Raw genomic sequence first — 27,429 nt, forward strand, 5'->3', positions numbered from 1 at the left:
GCTAATCCCGCCACATAAACCTGCCCTGCGTACCGCCAGCCTTGTTCAGAAGTTCAGGGTCATTCGTGCTGGGAAGACAGTAGGGTATGTCTGTACAGAGAAACTATTTAAGCATCTAACAAAAGTAATAATTTATAAAACATTTAACCCTAGTATTGCTGTACTAGGATTGTAAGAAATGCAATTACATTCCAATGCCTGAGAAAACTTTTCAACCTTAGTATAAGAATCTCTGTGATGGGCTGGGCGCGGTGGCTCAGGCCTGTAATCCTAGCACTCTGGGAGGCTGAGGTGGGTGGATCGCTCAAGGTCAGAAGTTCAAAACCAGCCTGATCAAGAGCAAGACTCATCTCTACTAAAAATAGAAAGAAATTAATTGGCCAACTAAAAAAATATATATAGAAAAAATTACCTGGGCATGGTGGCACATGCCTGTAGTCCTAGCTACTTGGGAGGCTAAGACAGAGGATCGCTTGAGCCCAGGAGTTTGAGGTTGCTGTGAGCTGGGCTGACGCCACGGCATTCTGGCCCAGGCAACAGAGTGAGACTCTGTCTCAAAAAAAAAAGGAATCTCCGTGATGGGTTTTCCGTTTCCCCTCACTGCTGTTTGAAATGGAAACATGTACATTTTCTCTGAACTTCTTTATCCTTCTTATCAGACAATGCATGTACTATTCCCACAAAATGAAGAAGGAAGAGGAATGAGCTTGATATGCTGACCTCCCAAAGATCACTGATGCTACAATCAAGATATGTAACCATTTATCCCAGAACCACTGCAGCTCAAAGAGACCCACCAGTTACGGACTCACCACAGCAGGGAGTCTCCCATGAATCGATGCCAATGCAAGGAGAGTATCACAACCTTAGGGGACAACGTTGAAAATGAATAGCCCAGGGTTAGGGTATGAAGGGAGAAGAGTGAGCATTTTTTCCAGTCATCCCCTTTGCCAACTGGGAATCAAAGTGAGAAGCTGTAAGAAGAGGCTGAAGATTGTCAGACTGTCCAGCCCTGGTCCTGGCGTCCTTCTCACACCCTTTAGATCCATTATCTGGGGAATGAATCGTGTGGATGAAAGGCAGCAGTGAGCTATGTGGGAGGGTGACCAGCAAGTCTCACATCTATACAGCTTTTAAAACAGAATGTGCCAAAGCCATGGCATGAAAGAGTTAGTGGCGAAATATCAAATTCCGGTGAGATACGAGTGGGTACAAGTTTCCCAGGAAGGCTAAAAGCAGGGGTAGTGAAGTCTTTGTGCAGAAACCCTCCCTGTGGTGCTATCCAGGCTTAGTAGCCTAATGTCCTGGTAGGAAATAGCCCATGTAAGACCTCCTTTGTTTTCTTAAATCATGATCATACTTTTATCCCCTAGCGGATGGATCAAAGACAAGCTCATACCATGTAACTGGGGTAGTCACACTAAGTTGATCAATGTTCATTTCTCTTCTGCTAGTGAAACATTCAGATATCAGACTGCTTGCTGGAAAATATCATGCTTGACTAACCAGAAAGTCAAAAAGTTTATGAAAAAAAAATAAAGGGAAAGAAGCTCATTTCCTTGTGGATAACCCCCCCCCCCCCCCAGTTCCATAATGATGAATCCACTGAGTTTCAAGAAATCTTCTAGGCCAACCTTAGACACAAACCTGCCAGAAGGCAGGCCTTGACACAAACTGAACTTGAGCATATGGTATCTTAGTAGTGTGTTCAGTTTCAGGAATGTGTAAGATAATAGGCCCTGATAATTAAAACAGCACATTTGTTTATAAGCATAACTTGATCTGGGGCATATTGCTAGAAATTTTAGAAAGCACACTGTTTCTTTCAGGACTAATTATCCATCTGAACTTGAAATATATTCCAAATTATTTCTTTTGCTAATTTGGTAGAGTACAGCAAATGCTTTTTGTTGGGTGACCAGCAGGTTCAAAGTTCTCCTCAACATTTTTAGGTATGTAGGTGGAAATCTAGAAGCTACATATACAGTTCCACTACAGGCATTTCTGACTTCCATGCATGATGCATATCACCTACATATGGCTACCCAGATATTCAAGGTTACTGCTCAGTTACCAAGTAATCTGCATTTCAAGATATCTACCTGAATCAGTAGGCAAACTGGTGGGTCTGTTTTGTAAGATATGTGGTTTGGCCAATTCTCAGTCATCTAACCTTTTTTCATTGTCCATATTGATTGTATAAACATAAAGAAATTTTGCTTCGACATCTGACCTGAAGTGACTGTCTCCAAATATGTATCTGTGAATTAGCCATGGGGGGGGGGGGAAGTACCACAGAAGGTGTCAAATTACCCTTGTATGATGAAATTCTAACTAGTGGAATAACAGCAGGAGTTCCTCAGAATAAGATGTTCACAAGAGGAAAGCAGGGAGGACAATAACTTTTAAAAATTAGTAGGCAATCTTCTGAAAAGTCTCATAAGGTCTTATGAGAAGACAAGTTTCCTATTTATTTGGAATTCTGGATTCTAGAAACGTATTGGGCCTTATAACATGGACAAATGATTCAAAAATTCTAATAAAAAAGAACACAACAAGAAAATGCACTCTAAATCACAGTTTGAAAGATGAACATCTGTAATTCAGCTTTCAGTCACCACTGGTATGTAATGACATTGCTTTAAAATAAGTGTGCCTAATAGCCATGAGTTGAGGTCATCTCAAGATACTGATCATGGAGTCATCTGATTCCCTGGTCTATACCTGGGCCTGGCAGACTTGAATGACAATTTATCCTGGAATATATGTCCTAATTAATTATTTCTGACTTTCTGGACAGAAAATATTTTCTATACTTCAAATTCACTGACAAAATACTTAATACTAAGGCATGATATAGTCTTCTACAGTGGATATTCAGACTACAAAGCAATGTTTTCCTGTCATTCTCCTATTCGTCATTATGTACACATTATTTAGTACCTGGATAGTCATCTGGCATTCATTTAAAAGCCTGTTGCATTTGCACTTGGCTCAAAATACGGTTCCAATTGAAGAACCACTTCTCACTTTCCCATTCAGACAGATACCTACATCCCTGAATACACTAGGGGAAATTGATTTTCTGCCATGTATCATAAAATCACCAGAGAAATACAACATAAAGCAAATATTTACTTCCACGGGGGAGAATGAAGCTCAGTTTTATAATGGACATCAGCAAAGTCCATGGTTTAAATTGTAGACTAACAAAGGGTTCATGAGCTCAAAATTAAGTTATTCTGTTTAAAATCAATCACAGAGACTGTCATTCTGCTTATTGCTTTGACTTCCTAACAAAGATTTAAATGAAGAATTTATGTACAAGTAGAAAATGTCAAGAGATCTGCTCTTTTTCAGGCCTGTGTGGGCTGGGGGGGGGGGTGGGGGCAAATGTTTAGGCCATTAATGTAATTAGAATAAGGAGGTATTTTTCCAGGAAAATATTAAATCTTTATCCAAAAAAAAATTCCACAAATCCATAATTATACCATTATCTGAAAAAAAAAATGGTAGGGAATAAAAGGTGGGGTACATTTAAAAGGCACTTGATTCATTAATTCTAAGGCCATTGTGAAGATGCCAGGCAGGAAATCTGGAGTTCCTCTAACTCTTCCTTCCAGTGGCATCAGGATTGGGGTAAGAGTCCAGACAGAGCATCGCCTTTGCCAGCAAAGTGCACTCAGATTGTGGCTTTGAGAAAGAGCATTTTTCCTTTGTTACTCAGCCTCATGTTGGGTCACCACGCCACTGCTGAGCAGCTCCCCGATGGCCCTGTCATCGTACCGGAGGACCTCCTTCAGGATGTGCGTCGTGTGCTGCCCGAGCAGGGGAGGAGGCCTGGCCTCTGACATCTTGAACTTACTGTATCTCACAGCTGGGCCTGTCAAAGAAGGGGGAAAGCAGGAAGTCTGTTAATGACTAACCCTAGGAAATTAATTACCTAAGCAGCCCGGGGTGTTTTCAATGAATGCCAAGAATATCAACGAGTGCCAGTTACAGCCTTGCAAAGGCACCGTAATTTTGGAAGTAAATGTATTTTCACATGTGGCTTTTCTTGACTCAGGTTCATCCAACTGCGCAGTGGTCATCTGACCTGCCCATCACCATGGAGCAGGGCTGCATGTACGGACCTAGTGTGTGCCAGGCCTATTTGGAAGCTTCACTCCTGTCACATCACAAAGACTTAGAGGGAGGGCACTCGACTGAGTGGACTCTCTGGGCCCAAGATAACAATGGCCACAGATCCTGTCTTTTTGAAGCTGGAAATCGGACCCCAGATGAAGGCAACCCAGAAGGTGACTATTTAGTGTCTACTGTATAGTTAGTTGTAAGATTTAGTTCAACAGACTGTAGATCAACTGAACCTCAGCTAGACCTTGGTTCAAGCCTTTTGATGGTAGAAGAGGTTATGTGTGCAAGCTTCATTGTCACGGAGACTTAGGTTTGGATCTCAGCTGTCATCCTTGCTTGCAGAGCCATCATGGACAAATTACTTAACTTGCCTGAGCCTCATGTTCCACAACAGTAAACTGGGTATGATAAGGTTTACCCACAGACTTGAAGTAAAGATATAATTGAGATAATGGACCAACAGCACTAAGTGAACATTCCCTAACCCATAATATGCACACAACTTGCTGGCTACTATGACTACAAGAGCTGCCACAACATCTCTCTTGAAGCTTGTGGTGTTAGGAGTAAAGGACATTTATTGCCAGCTCTCTGGTAGGCACTAAGTCACTTTAAACAGCAAATCAAGCAATACTTTCAACAACTGTTGGAAATGGATTTTTCCTTCCCCATTCTTCACATCATGACAGTAAATTCCAAAAATCTAAGGTTTTTATCAAGGCCATATGGCTAATAATAGGGCCTAGATGAAAATCCATGTCCATTGGAACTGCTTCATATTAAAGATCATGAACTTTCCATAACAATTAGTGGCTTCTGACTTCTCACTCCTCCATAGACAAACTGGATATTAGGGAACCTGTTTCAACAAATTTTGCCTTTGTTGCTTCTTTCAATAAATGGTGTGTATGTTTTGTCCTTTACTTCACATTTGATTTGGCTTTAAGAGAACAAATTGGATAATAGTCACAAGAAGAAATTATAAAATGGTACATTTCTATCTTAGAAAATTCTTTTCTGGGTTTTTCTTGATTTGAGGAGCCTAAAGGCAGAAGAAATAAAACCAAAGCATGTATGGGTAATAGAATGTCTATCACTAAATCAGGAAATGTGCTTTTAGCTCTTTGGAGAATTCCATTAATAAAAATACTTCTGTGCATGCCATTGTTGATAGAGCAGAGGACATAGGTCTCCTAGCACCATCAAGCAGTACTTCTGTGTGACACATACCATCCACTACAAACAACCAACTTTCAACGATGCCTACGTTGAAGGTTAGTGGAATTTTCACCTTTTGTCACATTTTCTTTTAAATACCCCAGTGCATGACTGTTTTGTCAAGGGATGGTCCCTTTTCAGGAAAGGGGTCACAAGTATAGCACATGTTGTTCGCCTCTCCCAAGAAGGCTGAGAATTTGATGTTTTAGGGATTTGATCCTTACTCATTGCTCTCTCAGACTCTGTTCCATTTTGACATTAATTTAAAACAGTTTTAATGTAAAACTCGTGTTTCACAAGAAGTCCTCCACTGAAGGAACACAAGCCTCCCTAAGTCAATGTCATGTGATTTTATCCTGCTTGAATGACCAGAAATGAGACTACAGAATGGAAAATGGTCACTTGTGTACACCAAGAATCCGGGTTGAGACATTACTGCCACTGCTGGCAGATATAGTAGTAGCAGTAAGTAGTTAGTAGTTGTCATCATAGCAGCTACCATTTCTTAAAAACTTGTGTCAACCACTGCATCAAAAGCGTCATGTACATCATCTCATATAATTTTCACAACAATCCGGTTTGGTAGGTGGATTATTAGTAATCTTTGCTTCCATATTAGGATACTGAAGGGAATGGAAGTTTAAGGTAAAAGTGTTAAAGCGAGGGTTAAGTTTAGGAAATTAAAGTAACTTTCCCAAGGTCACATAACTAGAAAATGATAGAGTCGGGATCCAATTTCTGTTGGGTTTCAGAACTGGGAAATTTTTAAAAAAATTATTGAGGTGAAATTTACATAACATAAAGTTAACCATTTTAAAGTGAACAATTCAGTGGCATTTAGTACATTTCACAATACTGCACAACCATCACCTCTATTCTATTCCAAACATTGTCATCACTCTAAAATAAAACCCCTTACCCTCTGAGCAGTTTCTCCCATTCCTCCCTTCCCCCAAACCCAGGTAACCACTAATCTACCTTCTGTCTCTATGGACTTACCTATCCTGGATATTCCTTATACATTGAATCATAATTTGTGACCCTTTGTGTCTGGCTTCTTTCACACAGCATAACATTTTTACGCTATGTAAAAACCACACCCACATTGTAGTATCAGAACTAAGAACCTGGACTTTTACCCTCCGTGCAGTGACCTAATGAGGGAACTCTTCAGGTCCAGCCATACTAAAGGGAAGCTCAACTTGTGTCACTCCCACTGTTCACTGTACTTTCCTGGTAGCTTCCAGATCTACACTGAAGACAATACTACTAGTGTAGGGAAGAAGGTATTTAACCCTTTGCATAAAACATCTTCAAGCATGTAGGCTGGCAGAATGGTATTACTTGGTAATTTATTTAGACTTGCCAGGATAAAGACAAATATACTGCAATGGAGCAAATAAAAAATGATGTCAATATATCAGACAAAGCTAAGTTCCCATGAGCCATTTGAATTCTGTTCTTGCAACTCTGTGCAATAATCCTAGGCAGCAGGGACGTTCCTCCTCATTTAAGCTTTGTACACAGGGAACAAGGGTTGAAACATGAAATAGATGTGTTTCAAGAAGTAGAAAATGTTTGACATAATTATTTATATCTAAGATCTAGAAAGAATGAAAAATCTGACCTTTTACTGAAAAAAAGTCGCATGTCCTTAAAATTTTTTTTGCAAATTAATATCTATGTTCTCATGTTTTTAAACACTTGAAAGCTGTGTGAACTTGAGAATTCTTATGGTCCCATAGCCTCTGTCTACACATTTCTAAAATGAGGTTGACAATATCTATGAAGGTTGTTTTGAGCATTGAGTAATAAAATAAAGTTAACATTTACGATCCATAATAATCTAAGAAATGTGTATGAAAATAATAATAAGATATAGTTTTGTTTATAAAATTAGCAAATCATGTGGGTAGTTTTGTTTGTTTTTAGGAGGTTGGTGTCTGGTAGGAGTATAAATTGATACAATCCTCCTAGAGGGAAATTTGTCAACCAAATATCAAGAATTTTAAAAGTGTTCACATATTTGGATGGAGAAAACCTACTTTGAAATTTCCTTCCTATGGAAAGAATAAGGAACGTTGACAAATTTTATAGGTGAGGATCTATACATCTTTTTAAATCTGTTTAATACTATTAACATCTCTCAATTTCCTACACAGCTTTCTAAAATATAGCCCATGAGAGTTCTTTGTGTGGGATTCTAGACTTTTTTATTTAACTTGAATTTTCCATCTGCTTCCAAAGATTACCTTTGTTAGGACTAGCTGTAAGTGTTTAGCTTCTCACTCTTTCATATACTGCCTCTGTAGGTCTATCTTTTTTTTTATTATTTCAAGAAAATATGAAAGTATGAACATTTTGGTTGCATTTTATATCTTTGCCTCTCCCTAGCACACCCCTCAGATATGGGACTAACCCCCAAACCCCTAAATCCCTGATGAACACCACCACCATTTGAGCACCATAGTGTTAGTCAGTACCAATTTGATGGCGAGTACATGTGGAGCCCATTTTTCTGATCTTGTGTCACCTCGTTTTGGATAATGGGCTTAAGCTTAATCCAGGATAATATAAGCAGTGAAAGAAGACAGAATAATGGCCTGCAAACATATTAAAAAAGTGCTCAACATCTCTAATCATTAGAGAAATGGAAATCAAAACCACAAGGAGATATCACCAACACCAGTGAGATTGGCCTGTATCAAGAAATCCCAAAACAGCAAATGCTGGCGAGGATGTGGAGAGACAGGAACACTCTTACACTGCTGGTGGGACTGCAAATTAGTGCAACCTTTGTGGAAAAGAATTTGGAGATACCTCCAAGAGTTAAAAATAGAAATATCATTCGACCCTGCAATAGCATTATTAGGCATCTACCCCAAAGAGCATAAGACATTCTATTATAAAGTCATTTGCACCCAAATGTTTATGGCAGCACAATTCACTATTGTGAGGACGTGGAAACAACCCAAGTGCCCATCAATTCATGAGTGGATTATTAAAACTTAGTATATGTTTACAATGGAATATTACTCAATTCAAGGCCTATCTTCAACTTCTCTCTTCGGAATAATAAGGTCAAGTGGTTATAATATTTAAAATCTTAGAAAAATATGTCCAAAATTTGGGCACTGGTTAAATAAATTACATTGAACCCAAATGATGGCAAACTGTATGGTAACTTCAAGTTGTAATTTTTGACTTTGAGTACATATATATTGCCTTCACACTCTCCTGAAACCCCATTGAAATAAATGTATAGAAATTAAATAAACAAAAATCTTTATATGAATGAATAGAATAAAAGGAGCATCACTAGTGAATGGGATATTTCTGACAAATTGATGAACCACAGGAATGGGATCACGTTGATGGACAAAAGACGTAAAGAAAACTGATTCTGCAATATTCCATAAAGAGATAGGTGGATGCCAATTCATCCCTTCCCACCCCCACCACCCAAAAAAAAAGCCTCTGATCTTAAAATCAGTGGTTATGAGAGACACAGAGTAGGGAATAGAAATAGAAGTGAAAACAGAAGGAATGAATGTCTTAATATAGAAAATGGGTCCAGTTTGGATCTGCTGTAACCTTCAAGCAAACTTTGTAAGAGTAGAGTACAAGCAGCCAGAATTTAACTACACCCAAAACATCAACAAGTTCTTTTTAAAACATGTTTCAGAAAGCTGTATAGGGGAAGTTAAACTTTGTGATGCAAATGTTGGAGCCCTAGGACAAAGCCTTTCTGAGGCCAACATCTGAGGGGCCCATAGCCTGCCTGCGGCTCCATGTCCATGTCATAACCACTTCTTCTAAGTAAAGCCTGTCAGTTAAGCTATATTGAGCCAAGAAGAATTGGGTCCAAGGAGAATTCCTATTCAGCACAGATCCAATAAGAATGGAAAACATCCTCAAGAACAAAGAAAATCAATGCTGGACATCCAAATCTTTTTTTCTATAAAAGAATGATCACCCAAAGATCACCAAAAATATGAGAACCACATCAAAGAGAAAAAAAATGGAAAAAATGAAGATAACTCAGAACAGAACAAGAATAGAAGGCTAGGTTGGGTGTGGCTCACATCTGTAATCCTAGCACTCTGGGAGGCCGAGGCCGGTGGATCGCTCGAGGTCAGGAGTTCGAAACCAGCCTGAGCAAGAGTGAGACCCCGTCTTTACTAAATATAGAAAGAAATTAATTGGCCAACTAAAAATACATAGAAAAAAAAAATTAGCTGGGTATGGTGGCTCATGCCTGTAGTCCCAGCTACTTGGGAGGCTGAGGCAAGAGGATCGATCACTTGAGCTCAGCAGTTTGAGGTTGCCGTGAGCTAAGCTGACGCCATGGCACTCTAGCCCAGGCAACTGAGTGAGAATCTGTCTCAAAAAAAAAAAAAAAAAAAAAAGAGAATAGAAGGCTATGCAAAAGACACAAGACACAATTAAAACAAGGTTTAGCACTTAAATTTTCTCAATATTTTGTCAAAATTAGGAATTTAGAAAATAAAGTAAAAGGCCTCCCTATGGATGTAGGGAGAAAAATATACTAAAATGTGAGAAAGAAGCTCAGCGTTCTCATAAAACAGACAAGAATCCCAGAAAGAAGGAAACAAAAAGAGTAAAGGAGGAGAAATCTTTCAATAAATGATAACAAGGAGTGGAAAAGAAAGTGTGTTTTTAGATTAAAAGAGTCAACTGAGAATACAACACAATAAATGAAGAAAAGATTTACATCTTGACATCTTCACATGAAATTTCAGAATATCGGCAATAATAAGGTCTGAGATGCTTCCAGGGCGGAGGAGGGGTGAACAATTTAGGGGTAAGCAGTGGGGCAGAGGGTGGAAATGAGTTGTCTAGAAAATCAAATCAGATTGCACCAAACTGCTTTCTAGTTTTTACTGAAAACTAGAATTGGTGCTTGCTTTCAACCTTCTAAAGAGAAATATTATAAAACCTAGAACCATACTGATTAATAAAATAAAAGTCATTTGTAAACTTTCAAAGACTAAGAAAGTATAGTGAGTAAATTTCTTGAAGATGACTCCAGTAAAATATAGGAGCAAATGAAAAAGAAAATAGAAAGACAATTGTGGTACATAGTGAAGACCTACCAAGGAGTACAGGGAAGGAAGGAAGGTTCCAGGATGACAGCCTAAACCTAGAGAGCCAATAAGGCAGAGATGGAGGAGGACAGAGCCCTGCAAGAGGGAAGTCAAAAAGAGCCTTAATTGTATGACTAGTATAACTGAAAGTTTGGAAAAAATATAAGAATGAGAAAAAGTTATATCATGTAAGAAAAAAAATTAGAAACTCTAGAAAAAAAATTTGCATGAGAAAATTAAGATCCAAATATGGAGCAAATCTATTTCATACAAATGTGGCAAGATTTTAAGTAATTGATGGAATATAAGCAAGGAATATTCATTTGACCTTGAAGCAAGAACATTCCAGTAGCACATATTACCTTGTGCATCCTCTTCAACAGCACTTAGCATTAAATTGTCTATTTAGTTGCCTGTACCCCCTATGGGAGCAGGAACAATGCCAATTGTGTTTGCTAATGTGTCCAATGTCTTTCATGGTCCCTATAAAAAGAAGAAAATAATGGCAAGCATTCTTTCTTAGACACACACACACACACACACACACACACACATACACACATACATAGAGCCTATGATTGTGGACTGAGTTTTTAATTTCATTATTTCGTTGGACTTTTCAATTTATGGAAGGAAGAGACTATTATGACTCTCATTTACATATCAGAAAACTGAGGCTTTTTAAAGGGTTAATTTTTTCTAAGGTTACGTAGCTAGTAAGTGCAAGGACCATTACAAGAATTCCTATCTGTCAGACTCCATGGTTCATGCTCTGTCATTTAATACAAAATTGTTGAACTAATGATTGCCAACAATTAAAGCTATTGAAATAAATACTGTTCATATCATATTAATGAATTTATTTATCCACTAATTTATTCTACATATATTCTATTCCTGTGTCAAGATCTGGGCTGCATGATATAAATATTATATATTAGCAAATAAAACATACTGTACTCTCATGGAATTTACTTTCCAATTTGGGAGACAGCATACAAAAACAAATAAATTGATAAAATTTGATAAAAATTATAACATTATTAAAAAACAGTTGAAAAGGGATAACATTATAAGCACAATGAATAGGGGGCGAGGTGGGAGAAAAGGGCTATTCTAAATGGTATGTGCAGAGAAGGCCAAGCTGATGAGATGATCTTTAAGCTGTCTGAGGCTGAGCTATCAATTCAAATAGTGGAGGAAGGAAGATTCCAGGCAGCATAAACAGGACTGCTTATGCAAAGATCCAGTGTGGTTAGAACATAATTTGATAGGAGAGAGGTACTAGATAAAGTTGCAGGCAGAGGCAGGGAAAGGCATGCACAGGGATTTATAGGCTACAGTAGTGAACGTGGATCTTACTTTGGGTTTAGGGGGGAAGTCACTGGAGTTTTAAGCAAAGCAGTGACAAGACTTATAAACACTCTCGTTGCTAGGCAGAGAATGCAATGAGTTTGGAGGCTGTTGTGAGTGGATCAGAATGAGATAATGGTGGCCTGGGTCTAGAATGGTGCTTGCGGAGTTTGAGAAAATTGGATGTGTTTGAGAAGTATCTTGGCGATAGAATGAGAGGATGTACTGATGAACACATAGGCCAAGGTAGTTGCAGAGGTAAAGAGAAGAATCAAAGAAGAAACTTGTATTGCTCGATTAAACAACTGGTGGATCCATTTACCAGATGGAGAAGACTGAGTGGACCACATGGACAAGTTTTGAGGGCATCAGAAAAGGCAAGGATTCTTTTTTGGAAATCCTAAGTTTTAAGTGCCTCTGAAATATCCAAGGAGAGATGTCAGTGGGCCTTTAGCTATACAAGCGTGGAATTCAGAGAAGAATTTTGGCCAGTATGTATAAAATTAGAAGTTATTTACCATCTAAATGCCCTGATTCCAAAACAACATATTTCCAAGGCAATTGTATTTATTCCAACATCTCTTATGCTTAGGTTTTAAAAATAAGTTGTTTATGCAGCCTTTTTTCTCCTCTCTGAGCTTTCTACCAAAATCTATTGCATCAAAAATGTTTTGTGTCCACAGGAAGCAAATTAAATAAATGAAATGAATCAATCTCTAAAACTCATCATTTCAGAGATAAGTACATTTCTTTTTTTTAAAAAAGTCCATATTCTTGGCCTTCAATAGACAAATCTCCATTGACTTCAGGGTATAAATTAGGGTAGTTTTAGTTTTGAAACAACTATAGAGTTTGTTCCTCACAGCAAAAGGCAAAGAAAACAACTCAGAGTTTTCTTATACTGAAACACAGCTACATGGGGATAAACTAAAGCGGGGTGTTTTCCCTCTACCTTAATAAAAGCTATCAAAATGAAAAACACCGAGACAAATGCACACAATAGCAACTTCAGCACATCAATAGTGCCAGCCCTGAAGCTCCAAGTGCTGCTCTTGTGAGGGGCCTACCTTAGTTTAGCGATTGGTGGTTAAGCTCCTCAGTGACCTCACAACTCTCATAGGAAAGGGAGTTGGGTGGCACAGCTTGTAGGTTATATCCAGCCCTAAGTGAGGACTGTGTGTCAACTGCCTGTGGTCCTCTACGGGATGGTTCTATATGCTTCTAGGAAAATGACAAAGCTTTTCCACTTTATACTACTGCTTTATACTCATACCTGGGAGGGTGGACTGATAAACTTCATGGAACCTAGAGTTAGAGGGCTGGCAGTTGACAAGATGTAAATGTAGGCATGAAGAGATCTTGTCACAGTTTCTAAGTCATCCCTGGCAACATTTGAAACTACTATTTACCGAGTGCTTACTATATTTCAGGCTCAGGGCTAGGTGATTATATTTGTTATCTGATTCTATGCTCACAATAACCTTAGATAATTTTTTGCATTGACTAATGCATTTTATCTCTATATCACAAAAGAGAAATATGGAGCTCAGAGAGGTTAAGAAATGTGTAGAAGAGCAACAACAGATGCAAATATAGATCTGCTGACTTCATAGCCATTGTCTTTGAGAAGTGATATTGCAAGGTCTATTAATAGAACCAGAGTGTCTAGGTTCACATCCTGGCTCTTCCAATTATAGATGGTATCTTCTTGGGTAATTTTCTTAATGAACCTGTGCCTTAGTATCTTTATATGTAAAATGGCATGGTTACTGATACCTACATTATACAGTTGTGAGGATTAAAAATGTCACTTCTTACAGATCCCTTAGAACAGTAACAGACAAACAGTAAGCACTCAATATACTTCTAATAGAGCCTTGATCACTTGCTAATTTCAGACCTAGACTTCCCAGACCACTGGCAAGTTAGCTGCATTATAGATTTGTGAAAGCAGGTTGAGGATAAAGTTTTAACTTGTAGAAATCTTTAATAGTCAGGGACAAAGTTGTTTAAAGAGAACAGGGAAGAGGGAACCCACCATTTCTTAAGCACATATTATTATACATAATAGGTGATTTTTCAAATATTTATTTTGCTTATTCCTCATTATAACCCCTTGAGCTAGGTATGTTTCCGCTTCCTACTGATTATAGAAGAGAGGCTAAGGGAGGCTAGATGGGTTACCCAAGTCACACATCTTAGAATTACACACTTAGCATCTCTAATACCATCAGAACATGCACCAGAAATTAACTTTATGCTCTTATAACTTTTAACTGGTTATAGTAGAAGGAACCTTGGAAACATGGAACTTTTTTTACTTATTTAACAAATACGTGCCAGACACTATTATGTGTATTTTACACATTTACTTGATTCAGTTCTCACAATAACACCAGAAGGCACTGTTGTTATCCCCATTTTACCAACGGGAAAACTGAGACACATAGAGGGGAAGTCATTTGCTCAGGGGGACACAGCTAGTAAGGAGCAGAGCTACGACTCACACCCAGAGAATCTTGCTCCAGAATCCCGGATCTCTGACATTGGACCATATTGCTTCCCGGTGAAAGGAAGAGAGCAGAAGGAGAGAATGATTTCAATTTGAAACTGAACTCCTGTGTCCTGAAATAAAATGTGTCAAGGACAGCGTTAGGCTTCATCTTTTGACCAGTCTGTCCTCTCTGCCTTTCTAGACCAGAATTCTACCAGGTTCCTTATGCACTATGTACTCATTAGTGTATCATCTTCTCAAATTAATTTGTCATATGCCACCTCTCCCCTTGTAAGAAGTCCTGGAATCACAGCACATCCTGATTTCTCCTATTTCTGAGTCAAGTGATGCTATCCACCCATCCCAAAAGGAATGAAATCTTCACTGTGCTCTCTGTGGAAAGTTATCTGGTTCAAGGCACAAGAAGGGCCCAGTGCCTGGCGTGCCTGAGAGCTCCTCAGACTAGCCCTGTAGTGTTTTCCATCTGTGGTTTGAGGCCCTTCAGTAAGAAGAGCCTGGCTGTTTTTGTCTCACCTCCTTTGAGAAACCTTCCATGATTCTTTTAGGGTGAAAAGGGAATCTACCCAATTTATGTGAACATCCCAAGCCATTCTAACTATATACAGAGTTCAAGCTATGTTTCTATAAGCCAGATCAACTTAATAATGTAAACAGTTGCAGGAAACAAAGGTAGCCAAAAACATGTGGGAAACCATAATGAATATTCAAGTAATGGGAACATAATATCACATCATCATGAGGGAAGAGACCTAAACAGTCCCTTTTTCCAGAACTCCATGCACCTCCTGTCTTAATGAAACATTTCTAAAGCCATGAAACAAACTATTGCTCAACCTCACAGCTAACTGGCAACTGATCAGCACTAAGGGTTAAATTAATTAATGTAGCTGGCCAGTCTGACCACAATGGAAACAAGAATGAATAAAATTAATTAATGGAAAAAAATATGCAGGGTTTTTTCATTTGTTTTTTTTTAAGTAAATTTCTGATACGGGTATCAACTTTTAAAAATATCAAGACTACTTAAAAGCAAACATCTGTTTTATAATATACGAAATGTTATATCAAACATTTTTATTTTGACTTCTTTGGCCCATTGCTAAGATACACGCTGTAGATACCATTTAATCTTCAAGGCTTACTAGTGTAGTAAGAAGCCAAACTTCATTTTGCTGAAAATAATGATAGCTCCAGTACTAAGTTATTTCACAATTTTTCCTTCAGTGCTTGAACTCATCATCATAACAATAACAATATTTTTTATATGGCGCCTCTCAGCCATAGCATCCAATGCGCCAAATGGAGCCATACAGTTAGAACACATTAAGCCCATTAGATGTGAGATAAAAACAGATAAAGCCATTTAAACTAGCATGGAATGGTGGGTAAAGGCCATAGAGAATAAATATGACTTTGGACATCTTTAGCAGAAGAACTCAATCTATAGCACTGCTTATAGGATCAGGTGTCCCAGGGACTCAGGGGAACTTGTGGTATGTACCACCAACTTGGATGGGTCCCCAATCTCACTCAGAGCCCAGAAGCACCATATATCACAATTGCTTTAATACATTTTAGCTCATTATTTTTTAACTTAATAAACAGGGTCTCAAATACCACCACCGATAAGTTCAGAGTCTATTTTCAACTATGTCTATGGCCCTTTGACAGTCATCAGTGTTAGCCACTAAATTTCCGGTTTCTACCTTCCTGGAACCTGGTAGTATTTCACGTCCTGGCCCCTTTGTGTTTGAGCATGACTGTATGAGTCCAACAAATTGTGAATGGAAAGGATGTGTACGTTACCTCCAGGCCAGAACCCCAACTGCTAATTCAAAAGCCTCTAGGTCTCTCTTTCTCTGTGGTATGACAATGGCAGTGTGTGAGACAGTGACTGCTGTACCAGCCTGGGGCCCTGTTTACCCATGATGGACATGTCATGTGGGCAAGAAATATACTTGTGTTGTTCTAAGACACTGTTATGCGGGAATTGTTTGTTACTGCAGCATAAACTACCCTATTAAGACTGACCATATTCCTCGGTTTTAGTATTGAGACTTATTTGCCTTGACCAGAGGAGAACTCATTAATCTAGTTCCCCAGAACTCCTTTAAAAAGCATTCAGTCCAGACATTTCAAATACTTTGAAACAGTTCATTTTGTGTGTAGCCAATTTTGACCAGTGGAATGATGATAATAGCTATTATTTATTGAATGCTTACATGTGTGAGGCACTTGGCAGAATGCTTATTATACATGACCTTGTTTGATGGACTAAATGACTTTAAAAGATAGGATTATTATTATACCATTTTATCGATGAGGAAAGTGAGGTTAAATAACCTTATCAAAATTACACAGCTTGTCAACTAAAGAATTTCATTAGTACTTCGGCTGGCTAAATACAAAGTGCATGCTGGTTAACACTAGGATGTACTTCCTCCCTGCATAATGTGGAAGAAAATCTGTTCTCATATCAGTGGCTGAATAAATACCATTCTTTAGCAGATGGTGTTATAAAGCAGTACTGTATTACAAACACTTATATATTTCATGATTGCTAATCCATTAAGGCATTTATCTTTTCATCTGAAAAAGAAACAGGGCAACTTGTATTTGATTTATCTGTCTTGTTCCAACCCACTGAAATGTCATAGTAGATTATCCATTTCCTACTGGAAAAATATATGGCCCATAAGGAAATGCTATTCATATTCATTAGTAAACACGCTGTCTCCCCTCAAAGTATGCTGCCCAAACCTGCCACTGAGGTCTTTGAAAAATGTCCGGCTGGAAGAAGCTCTCTCCTGAATGCTTCTTTCCAAGACTAGTGTTTGTTTCTCATTATTTTCAACACTTCTGAAAATTCTAGAAAGGGTGAAGAAACACCTTGTGGATAATGTGCTCTTTGCCAAAATAATCAATTCTGTTTCTTTGCCTTCTAAAATTCAAATATTCAATGCAAGCTCTTTGGGCACATTCCCAAGAATTCGTTTGGTTAGACTTCACCATGGAAAACAAAATTGGTTCAGCTAAAGTCTGTAGCCAGAACATTTTAAGCTTCATAGACCTTCAAAGTAGTGACCTTCTCCTCACCTCCTCTGCCTCTGTGCTCCATTAAGGAAAATACCGGAAGAAGTTTCCAGTCAGAGAAGCCAGAATTACATTTCAATTCAGTTTTAAGAAGAACTGAACAGAACTGGAGCAGGTGATTATTTGTGGCTCTTACCTCAAAAGAGCTTTGAACAGATCTTCTGTAAACCTTGGAAGGTCTTTTATAATATAACAAAAATGTTTCTGGACTTCTTAGTCTCTATATTAAAAGAATCAGTCTTATATCTACCATTTTCTTTTCTTTCCCAAGAGTCTTTAACATCACACAAATAATAATCATATTTCAAGCAGAGAAAGGACCAAGAAAATTAGGCTCCTAACCCTGCTGCTGGGAACATGGGAATGTGCTCATTATTTGCCAAGGAATTGATCATAATTTTCCTCTTTCACCCTGCCTCTGCAGTCCAGGTGGAAAGGTTTTAGGAGATGGTCCTTTCTCTTTATGCTCCAGTTTCAGCTTTGGCATGACCATCCTCTCAATAACAGCACTCTAACCCCCAACCTTAGTTCTGGTATCTTGCCAGTCCCGTGGTTCTAACTGAGATGTCTCTTGTACACACCAACACTTCTGATATTTTCTGTCACCTCTTCGGTTCAAAGCATTCTGTAATATGAGGACAACTTTTTCAGTCTTTTCCCCCAGTGTTCCCTGCAGCCAACCTGTACTCATCTCCCCTGGACCTGATGCTGTGCGGGTCTATGTGCTGACCTGGAAAGAAAGCATCTCAGTTTGGCAATCCTTAGCCCACATTATTCTCAAAGCTATTTAGGATAACTTGACTTGAACCTTTCCTTCTTCCATTGTCTGAGGGAAGAGCTCTATTCTTTGACTCCCTTAACATTGGATCCAATTCTCCTCTATGGTGCATTTCATTTTCTAATTGTATTATCTCTTGTGATCTTTTTTGAGACCAAAATTAATGCTGTGCTCGTTTTGTATCCTCCACAACATCTACCACATGGTGAGTGTTCAAGAGATAACTGCTGAAAGGATTAGATTTAAAAAAAAAAAAACCCACTAGATCATTAGATTAGGATACAAGGCCACTTGAAATATGTGAAATACAGAATTAAAGGGAGGTCAAGGCTTGCAGATTGGTATATTTCACACCAGGTTTCTAAATAGAGTCATCTTGACTCTTTCTCTTATATGTCATATCCAATCTATCAGCAAATTCTGTTGATTTTACCTTAAAATATATACAAAGTCCAACTGCTTTTTATATCTCTTGCCTGGATTTCTATGAGAGCTTCCTACCAACTCACCCTGCCTGCGTGTTTACCTGCAGCATATTCTCAACAAAGTAGCTGGAGTCACCCTTCAAAATCATGAATCTGATCATGTCATTCCTCTGCACAACACTCTGAAGTTTTTCCTGTCTCACTCTTGACCATGAATGGGCTATGGGGATCTACTCTTGACAATGAATGGGCTATGGGATTCTACATAATCTACTCCTCTTCCCACTAAACTACCCTGTGATTTCTTTCCTGCTGTGATCCCTCTTATTCACTCAGCTAGAGCCACACTGGCCATCTTGCTCTCCCCTAGGAGCTTTGCCCGCTGTTCTCACTGCTTGGAACATTCTTCCTCCTAAAATCTACTCAGATCATTCCCTCAAGTCCTTCAAGTCTCTGCTCAGCAAGGCCTAGCCTAACTAACTGCCACATTTAACATTCTGACCTTTCTCTCTGACCCTCCCTTGTCCCCCCAACTCCCCACCCCTACCCCACTCCCCATACTCATGCTCCCACTTCCCATCCCCCTTTGGCTGCTCTACTTCCTCTTTCTCTCATAGTTCTTTCCCCCTATGCCTACTGTCCTTTATCTGTCTTCCTCTGCTTGAATGTAAGCTTTATAATGTTAGGGATCTTTGCCTTCCTCAACAAATTCTTGCTGAAAGAGAATGAATAAAGTTATGATTTAGTGCAGCAAAACTTTGAATTCAGTCCTCTTGGGTTTCCAAAACAACAAAACTCAAAGTGCACACAACCTCAGACCTCAAGATTCTAGTAAAATACATACTGTCAATCAGCCCCAAAAGCAAGGTGAGGCACTTTTATTGACTGTGAACCAAAATAACCATATGTAAATAGAAAAGTGTTAAATGCAATGTTTGTCTCACTGCATTTGATTTATTCAATTGTACAACTTACTAGTATGTTACCCATGAGAAAAGATACCCTGCAATATTCCTAAGATGAAAGATTCCAATATCTGTGTGAAATTTTTGAGTACAGAGATCCATTTCATAGGTTGGATAAAAACAGATGTTCAAGAGAATTTTTAAGCTCTGTGAGGGCAGGAATCATATCTGTTTTCTCTGTACTGTATGTCCAAAATATAGTAAATTGACATGCTTAATAAATATTTGTTAAATGAATGAATGAATGAAGGGAAAGGGTCCCTGTATTTTCATAAATAAACAAGGCAGGAAAAGGTAATTTTACTATTCACACACAAAAAGTTCTATCACCTGGATGTTGGTTTGATACCAAATTTTACCTTAATTTAATTTGTTTTGAGTTTAATTTTTTATTATGACAAAAATATGTAAGACTCTATGACCCATGTAAAATGGGTCAGGAAAACATTGTCAGACTGTTTTCTAATGTTTATTATTTCTTCTTGGAAGGACATAAGTTGTTTCATTTTTTAAAATGACTATTTTTTCCATTGGGAAAACAATTCTTGGTTTTTATTTATATCAGACTATTATTTCTATAATTGCACATTAACTTTGTTTTGTTTCCCATGTTTCTCTTTGGTAGTAGGTGTCGCAAATTTCATGGAATAATAATAATAATAATAATATATGTTTGTTGTGGTTTGCAAACATTTTCCTATTTATTGTTTCTCCCTTTATTCCATATTCTCCTTATTAGCTATTTAGATTGATGCTTACAAAATGCCCTGGCAATTCTCATGCACATTAATTCTGTGGTTATTCTTTCCAAGTATCTTTTGCATTACTGAAAAGTATTTAACACTCAAGGTGAAAAGAGTTAATTACTATTGAAAATCTAGAATGTTTTTATTTTCACAGCTTCATTGTATATTTGAATATGGTCATTTACTTTTTTATGTTCTAATTAAACGTACAAGTAACATTCTCTCTCCCCACAGAGCTCTCTGCACAGTTTCCCAAGAACACAGTTGTCTTTTTTGCACTAAGGGTAGAGTTGGCAATTGTCTACAAAATGTGTTGGGATATCCTCAGACCATGCTGAAAGGGAAGACATTCTTTCCACATTGGAACTTCATTAATTACGCTTAACTGAGTAAGAATCTTGGTTAAGTAAATGAATAATATGAGACATAGCATTTCTTACAAATAAATGAAAGTAGGCCAGAGATGTCCTGTAAACTCATAAGAAAACTTACTTTAATAATATACACAAATGGATTATAATTAGTAAATCAATTCTTTGCCTACTTGTTCTATTTGTCTGAGTGTGCTTGATTTTAGGAGTAACTGAAACATTTCCTGTGTAATCATAATTAAACCAATAATTTGTTCAGGAATTTATTTAACAAGATAGCACACAGATAAACCTCAATTTAGTTGTCCCCATCTAGATGATCACATAGTCCAAAATAATGAGAACCAAATTTAAAATGCTAGTGTTCTTAGGTTTATAAGCTCAAGGATCCATGAAACTGGAAGACTTTGTCCCAGATAATGATTTATAGACTATCGTGTGTAAGATACGATGTTCGTGTTCTTTTATTTATTTATTTTTATTTTATTATTTTTTTTTATTTCAGCATATTATGGGGGGACAAATGTTTAGGTTACATATATTGCCTTTGTCCTGCCTGAGTCAGAATTTCAAGCATGTCCATCCTGCGCACCACACCCATTAGGTGTGAATATACCCATCCCCTCCTCCCACCTCCCACCTGGCCTACACCTGATGAATTTAATACTATATGTTCCCATAGTGTTGATCAATTAATACCAATTTGAAAGTTCTTGATGAATAGTGATACAAGGATAATTTATCTGTGCCAATAAATTTCGGGATCTGTGTCAACAAAATTGTATTATGTTTATTAACAAAAATGAATAAGTAAATAAAAAATACTCTAAAAAGAAAGTTCTCGTATGACATTTTCAATCCCATGAAAGAAAAAGTTTAAGTATTATTACAATAATGAGTTAAATTAGAGTCCTCCTTGGATTATACTTTCTCTACAGGTTTTTATACCTTAAAATGACAAAAAGAGGTATGAAATAGTTTATGGGTGGACAGTGACTATTTTCATGCACCATAAAAGGATTGGATAGTTGGCATTCTATAAAAAGAAATGTTATGACATTAAAATATCCCCATAATATGCCAAAATAAAAAAAATAAAAAATAAAAAATAAAAAAATAAAAAAACTTTAGGAAGAAAAAAAAAATATATCCAAATAAATGGCATGTATTTTAAGGATAACCACAATTTTGTTTCCTATGAAACAGAACATTCAGTAAACATCCAAGTGACCACTGTGCAATGAGTCTGAATGCCCAGCCCAGTGGCGTGACAGTGAATGTGTAGGAAAACCCACAGAGCATGTTACAAAAAGTTCTGAACATCCTCTTGGGCAAAATCCAGAAGAGAAGAGCATCCCCCAATTTCCATTCTTTTAAAAAGAAGAAGCTTGATTGTTTTCTCCAACTTTCATTGGTGAGGGCTAACTTACCAAAGAGAAGACAGATGCCTTGGCACCTTAGACATCTGTCAAAGTGTGAATAAAGGGCTTCCTACTTCACTTTTCCAGCTTGGTCAAGTCAAAAATGCATATTGCTGAGCTGGACCTTATACACACTAAATCAGAATCTTTGGGAGTAGAGCTTGCTATCTAAATTGGAATAAGCATGTTACAAGTTTTTTCATCACTAAGTTGGGAAAGCCATGCTATCACCTAGCTATGTGGATTTGGACAAATTGCCTAATTTCCTGTGGCCTCTGAGTTTTCATCTATAATATGAGGGTGATAACAATATCTAGTTCATGGGTTACTTATGAGGATTCAATGAGAAGATGGCTGCCAAGTAATTAACACAAAGCCTGGCACATAGAAAGCACTTGAAAATTGGAAGTTCTTCTCATTCTTCTTATAGTGAGTAATGCATCATGGTTTGAGCTGGTGCTACAAGAATTGAGATTCTGCCTCAGGATGACCTGCGGTGATTCAAGTTCATGCTTAGTATCTACTCTGAAATCTGGCAGAGAGATTTTTTTCGAAAAGAGGCTGTTTATTTTACCATTAGCAAATAGAAGGTAAAATGTGAGAAAACAAAAGCATTGCATAAAAAAACAATATCTTGGACTCCCCATTCGGGCCAAAATGAAGTCGTTCCATTCTTCCCAGGTCCTCTCTCTTACAACTAAAGAACACTAGACACAAGGCAACAAAAACCATACACAGATTCTGACAGGTGGAGAGAAGAAAGTGGACTGTCAAGGAAAGGATTTGGGGACTTAAGGAGTAACACTACAGAGAGTGTTCTGTGTTTCCTGTTGCCTTCCATATATTCTTGACAGGGCACTGCAGAAGTCTCCAACCCAGAACCATCAATAGGCATAAACAAAATAAATACCAAGAAAAGTCTGTTCCTCCTAGCTGGGGGATCACAGAAAGGGTGACCTAACTGAACTGACAGCCTTTTTGGCAATACCTGCCCTACTCTGACCAAACACAAATGGGACAACCTTCCACCACTATTGCCAAGTGGCTCCAGTGGGTTCAAGCCAGGAGCTGATCTTCTATCCCACCTCTGAAGAAACAGGTAGCAGTTCTCTGATTTCTTAGCCCTGTAGTGTCACCAGGACCAAGGTGGAGCAGATCTCTTATTCTCCATCTAAAGAAAGCAGATGGCACACTAATTACCCCAGCAGAATAGTGTCATGGAAATCTGGCAGTGAGTTGGGCATCCACCCCCACCTGGCAACAATGAGACTGAACAAGTTAGTGTAAGGTAGGGCTATTTGCCACCATGCTTAATCCCTGCTTTCATCTCCACCCTTCAAGTTCTTAGTGTCAGCAGGTCCCATCAGGGAGTTGAGGCTCCATTCCCTCTTCCACCACCCCATGCAGCAACAAAGTGGAGTGAATCAGCTCTCTGATCCCCCCTCTCTGATGTCAGTAGAGCCCAGCAGGAAACTGAGGTCACACCCCTCACTTGGAAACAAAGAGATGGTGCAAGTCAGTGCCCTACTTTCCTAGGGAAAATGTCAGCAGGGCCAAGGGGGAAGCTAAACTTTCATTCCATCCATCTGCAATGAGGTAGTGTGAGTCACACCCTACTTTTACTGGACTAAAGCTGGGGAGCCCATTTGAAGCTGGCTTTCATGCCACCCACCTGGCTTTCATGCCACACCTCAACACTGAGGTTGAAAAAAAGAAAAAGAAACAAAACAGATTGAATAGGATCTAGAGTCTCATAACACACTATACAAACTTCCTAGATACAATTAAAAATCACTCATAACAATAACCAGGAAAATCACAACTTGAGTAAGAAAAGATGATCAACAAATGCCAATGCCAAGATAACTCAGATGCTGGAATTATTTGACAAGGATTTTAAATTTAAAATGCTTTATAAGTAATTATGAATTCTCTTGAATCCAGTGGAAAAATAGAAAATCTCAACAAAAAATAAAAGTTATTTAAGGAAAACCAAATAGAAATTATAGAACTGAAAAATACAATCACACAAATAAAAACATGCTGATGGGTTCAACACCAGAATAGAGATGACAGAGCATAGTCAGTGAACTTGAGGGCAAATGAATAGAATTTACCAATTTAATAACAGAGAGAAAATAGGCTGAAAAAATGTTAAAAGAGACTCAAGGACAAAACTCAAAGAGCTAATATTTTTATCATTGGAGTGTCAGAAGGAAAGAGAGAAAAAGAGTGGGACTGAAAAATTATTTGAATAAATAATGGCTGAAATTTTTCCAAATTTAGTGACAGAAATAAATGTATAGTTATAATAATTTACACAAACTTCAATAGGAAAATCCCCCCACAAAATTCATGCCAAGATACATTCTAATTAAACTTCTGAAACATTCTAATAAAACTTTTGAAAACAAAAGACAAAGAAAATATCTTGAAAGGAGTCAGATAAACAGCTTATACCCTATAGGGGAAATACAATTTGATTGACAGGGGATTTCTCATCAGAAACCATGGAGGACAGAGGAAGTGTCACATTTTTAAAGTACTAAAAGAAAAAAAAAACTGTCAATTGTGAATTCTATATTTGGCAAAAATATCCTCAGGAATGAAGGGAAAATCAAGATGTTCCCAGATAAAGGAAAATTAAAGAATTCATTGATAGCAAATGGGTAAAAAAAAAAAAAATTAGAGTAAATAAAATAGAATATTCTTGTCATATTTTTAAAAATCATATTTGACGATCAAAGCAAAAATGATCATACTACCTGATGTGGTGCTCAATATATCTAGAAGATATATTTAAGAAAATTATATTATAAATAGGGAAGTATAAAGAGATTTATAGGGATCTAAACTCACTATACCTCAGTTGAACTGATACAATGTCAACACCAGTAGACAGTTATAAGTTATGCATATAAAACATAATATATAGAGCAAATACTAAAAAAAAAAAAATCTATACAAAGAGATACTCTCAACAATCCTATAAGTAAATCAAATGAAATTCTAAAAATGTTCACATAACTCATAGGAAGGCAAGAAAGGAAAAACAGAGGAAGCAAACAGAAAACAAATAATAAAATAGCATCCTTAAGCCATCACATATCCCTAATTACTTAAATATAAATGGTTTAAATATATCAATTAAAATACAAGGATTGGCAGAAAAGATGAAAAAGTATGCTGTCTGTAAAGAACTTATTTGAAATTTAATGACAGAGGTAAATTGAGAGTAAAATATTGGAAACAGACTCATGTAAATATTAATTTTTTAAAAAGCAGGCAGCTATATTAACATCAGATAAAGTAGACTTCAAAGAATATAATTACTAGAGACAAAAAGAGACATTACATAATGATGAAAGATCAATCCAACAGATACATAACAATCTTAAATGTGCATACACCAAATAATATAATCCTAAATTACATGAAGCAAAAACTGATAGTACTGAATGGAGAAATGGCCATATACACATTAGCTTTGGAGACTTCCACATCCCATTCTCAGCAATTGATAGAATTACTAGACAAAAAAAAAAATTCACCAAGGTCAACAATATTCTGGGCCATAAAACGAACTTAACAAATTAAAAAAAATTGAAATCTATAATAGAGTCTGACTTCATTTTTGATATTTGCTACTGGCTGCATTTAAACCTCATTCCTACTCCTTGCCCTTCTTCTCTACATTTTGTCAAGCTGGAAAGAAAGCTTGGTGCCATCTCCTTTGGTCCTAGTGGGAAGGTCAGACCACACAAGCATGTGTGTACACAGAAAACCTCACCCCAGCCCTACCCGCAACTACCTAGAAATCTGTATTCATTTTCTAGAGCTGCCATAACAAAGTACCACATACTGGGTGGTTTAAACAACAGAAAGTTCTTTTCTTATAGTTCTGGAGGCTAGAATTCCAAGTATTGGCAAGGTTGAATTCTTCTGAGACTTCCTCTTTGGCTTATAGATGGCCATCTTCTCTCTTCTGTCTTCATTTGCTCTTCCCTCTGTATTTGTCTGTGTCAAAATTCCTTCTTATTATAAGGACACCAGTCATATTGAATTAGGGCCTACTCTAATCACCTCGTTTTAACTTAATTACACCTTTAAAGACTCTATCTCCAAATATAGTTACATTCTGAGGTATTGAGGGTAACTTCAACATATGAATTTTGAGGGAACACATTTCAGACCCTAAAAAAACCCCAATACAATCTCCTTTCTCTCCTCTCTTAAGCTAGTTTGTGACCCATTTGGGAGCTGCCCAACTTTCCTCAGAAAGCCTCACTGTTTGAATAATGACCCTTTCATATCCTCTAGATATGTGTTTGTCATCATAAGTCTCAATATCTAAACCAAGTTTTGGGTGGAGGTCCATCCTGCAGGGTGGCGACAACAAAATCACACAGAGTATGTTCTCTGACCCTGATAGGATTAAACTAGAAGTCAATAACAGCAATGACAATAGGATTATTTCCAAACATTTGGAAATTAAACAACATACTTCTAAATAATGCATGAGTCATAGTAAGTCTAAAAGGAAAGAAAAATATCACTACTAAAGGCAAATGAAAATACAACATATCAAAATTTGTAGAACACAGTTAAAGCAGTGCTATGAGGAACATTTCCTTTTTTTTCCTTTTTTTTTAAATTTTATTTTATCATATTATGGGATGAGGAACATTTCTAACTTAAATGCTTACATCACTGAAGAGAAAAGGTCTCACATCAATAATCTAAGTGCCTACCACAAGAAACTAGAAAATAAAGCAAAAATAAATAAACAAACCAACCTAACCCATTAGAAGAAAGGTATGAATACATATAAGACCAGACATCAATAAATTGAAAATAGGAAAATAGAATCAATGAAACAAAAAGCTGATTCTTAAAAAAATCACTAATATTGATAAACTTCTACAAAGACAGACAAAAGTAAAAATAGAGAAAACACAAATCACAAATATCAAGAATGAAACAAGGGATATCACTAAAGATCCTGTAACCACTAAAAGGATAGTAAGTTAATTTACTGTAATAATTTCAAGTTAGAAAATGGACCAATTACCCAGAAACCACAAATTACAAAAACTCAAAAAAGAGTAAATAGACAATTTCAACAGTCCCATAATCATTAAAGAAATTGAATTTATAATTCAAAATATTCCAAAAAAAATTTCTAGTCCCAAATGGTTCCACTGGCTAGTTCTACTAAACATTTAAAGAAGAAAAAACATAATCATTTCCATAACATTAGAAAAGGAGGGGACACTTCTCAACTCATTTTATGAACCCCAAA

The 27,429-nt window shown here is 37.3% G+C and overlaps 1 protein-coding gene across 3 annotated transcripts in view; it reads right to left on the reverse strand.

Moving 5' to 3' along the window:
- Positions 1-27,429, reverse strand: part of SUGCT (succinyl-CoA:glutarate-CoA transferase) — a 684,028-nt gene that overhangs the window by 2,069 nt on the left and 654,530 nt on the right. Inside the window, exon 13 of one of the 3 annotated variants that reach the window (XM_076006292.1) lies at positions 3,116-3,840. The exons of 1 other annotated variant lie outside the window; for it this stretch is intronic. In XM_076006292.1, coding sequence (XP_075862407.1) covers positions 3,778-3,840 — 63 coding nt within the window. In that variant the 3' untranslated portion in view covers positions 3,116-3,777. Of the gene's footprint in view, positions 1-3,115; positions 3,884-27,429 lie in introns of those variants that run through there. One more of the 3 variants, XM_012752259.3, reaches the window with a different exon arrangement.

The sequence above is a fragment of the Microcebus murinus genome, chromosome 9 (genome assembly GCF_040939455.1).
Source record: "Microcebus murinus isolate Inina chromosome 9, M.murinus_Inina_mat1.0, whole genome shotgun sequence".
Lineage (NCBI taxonomy): Eukaryota > Metazoa > Chordata > Mammalia > Primates > Cheirogaleidae > Microcebus > Microcebus murinus.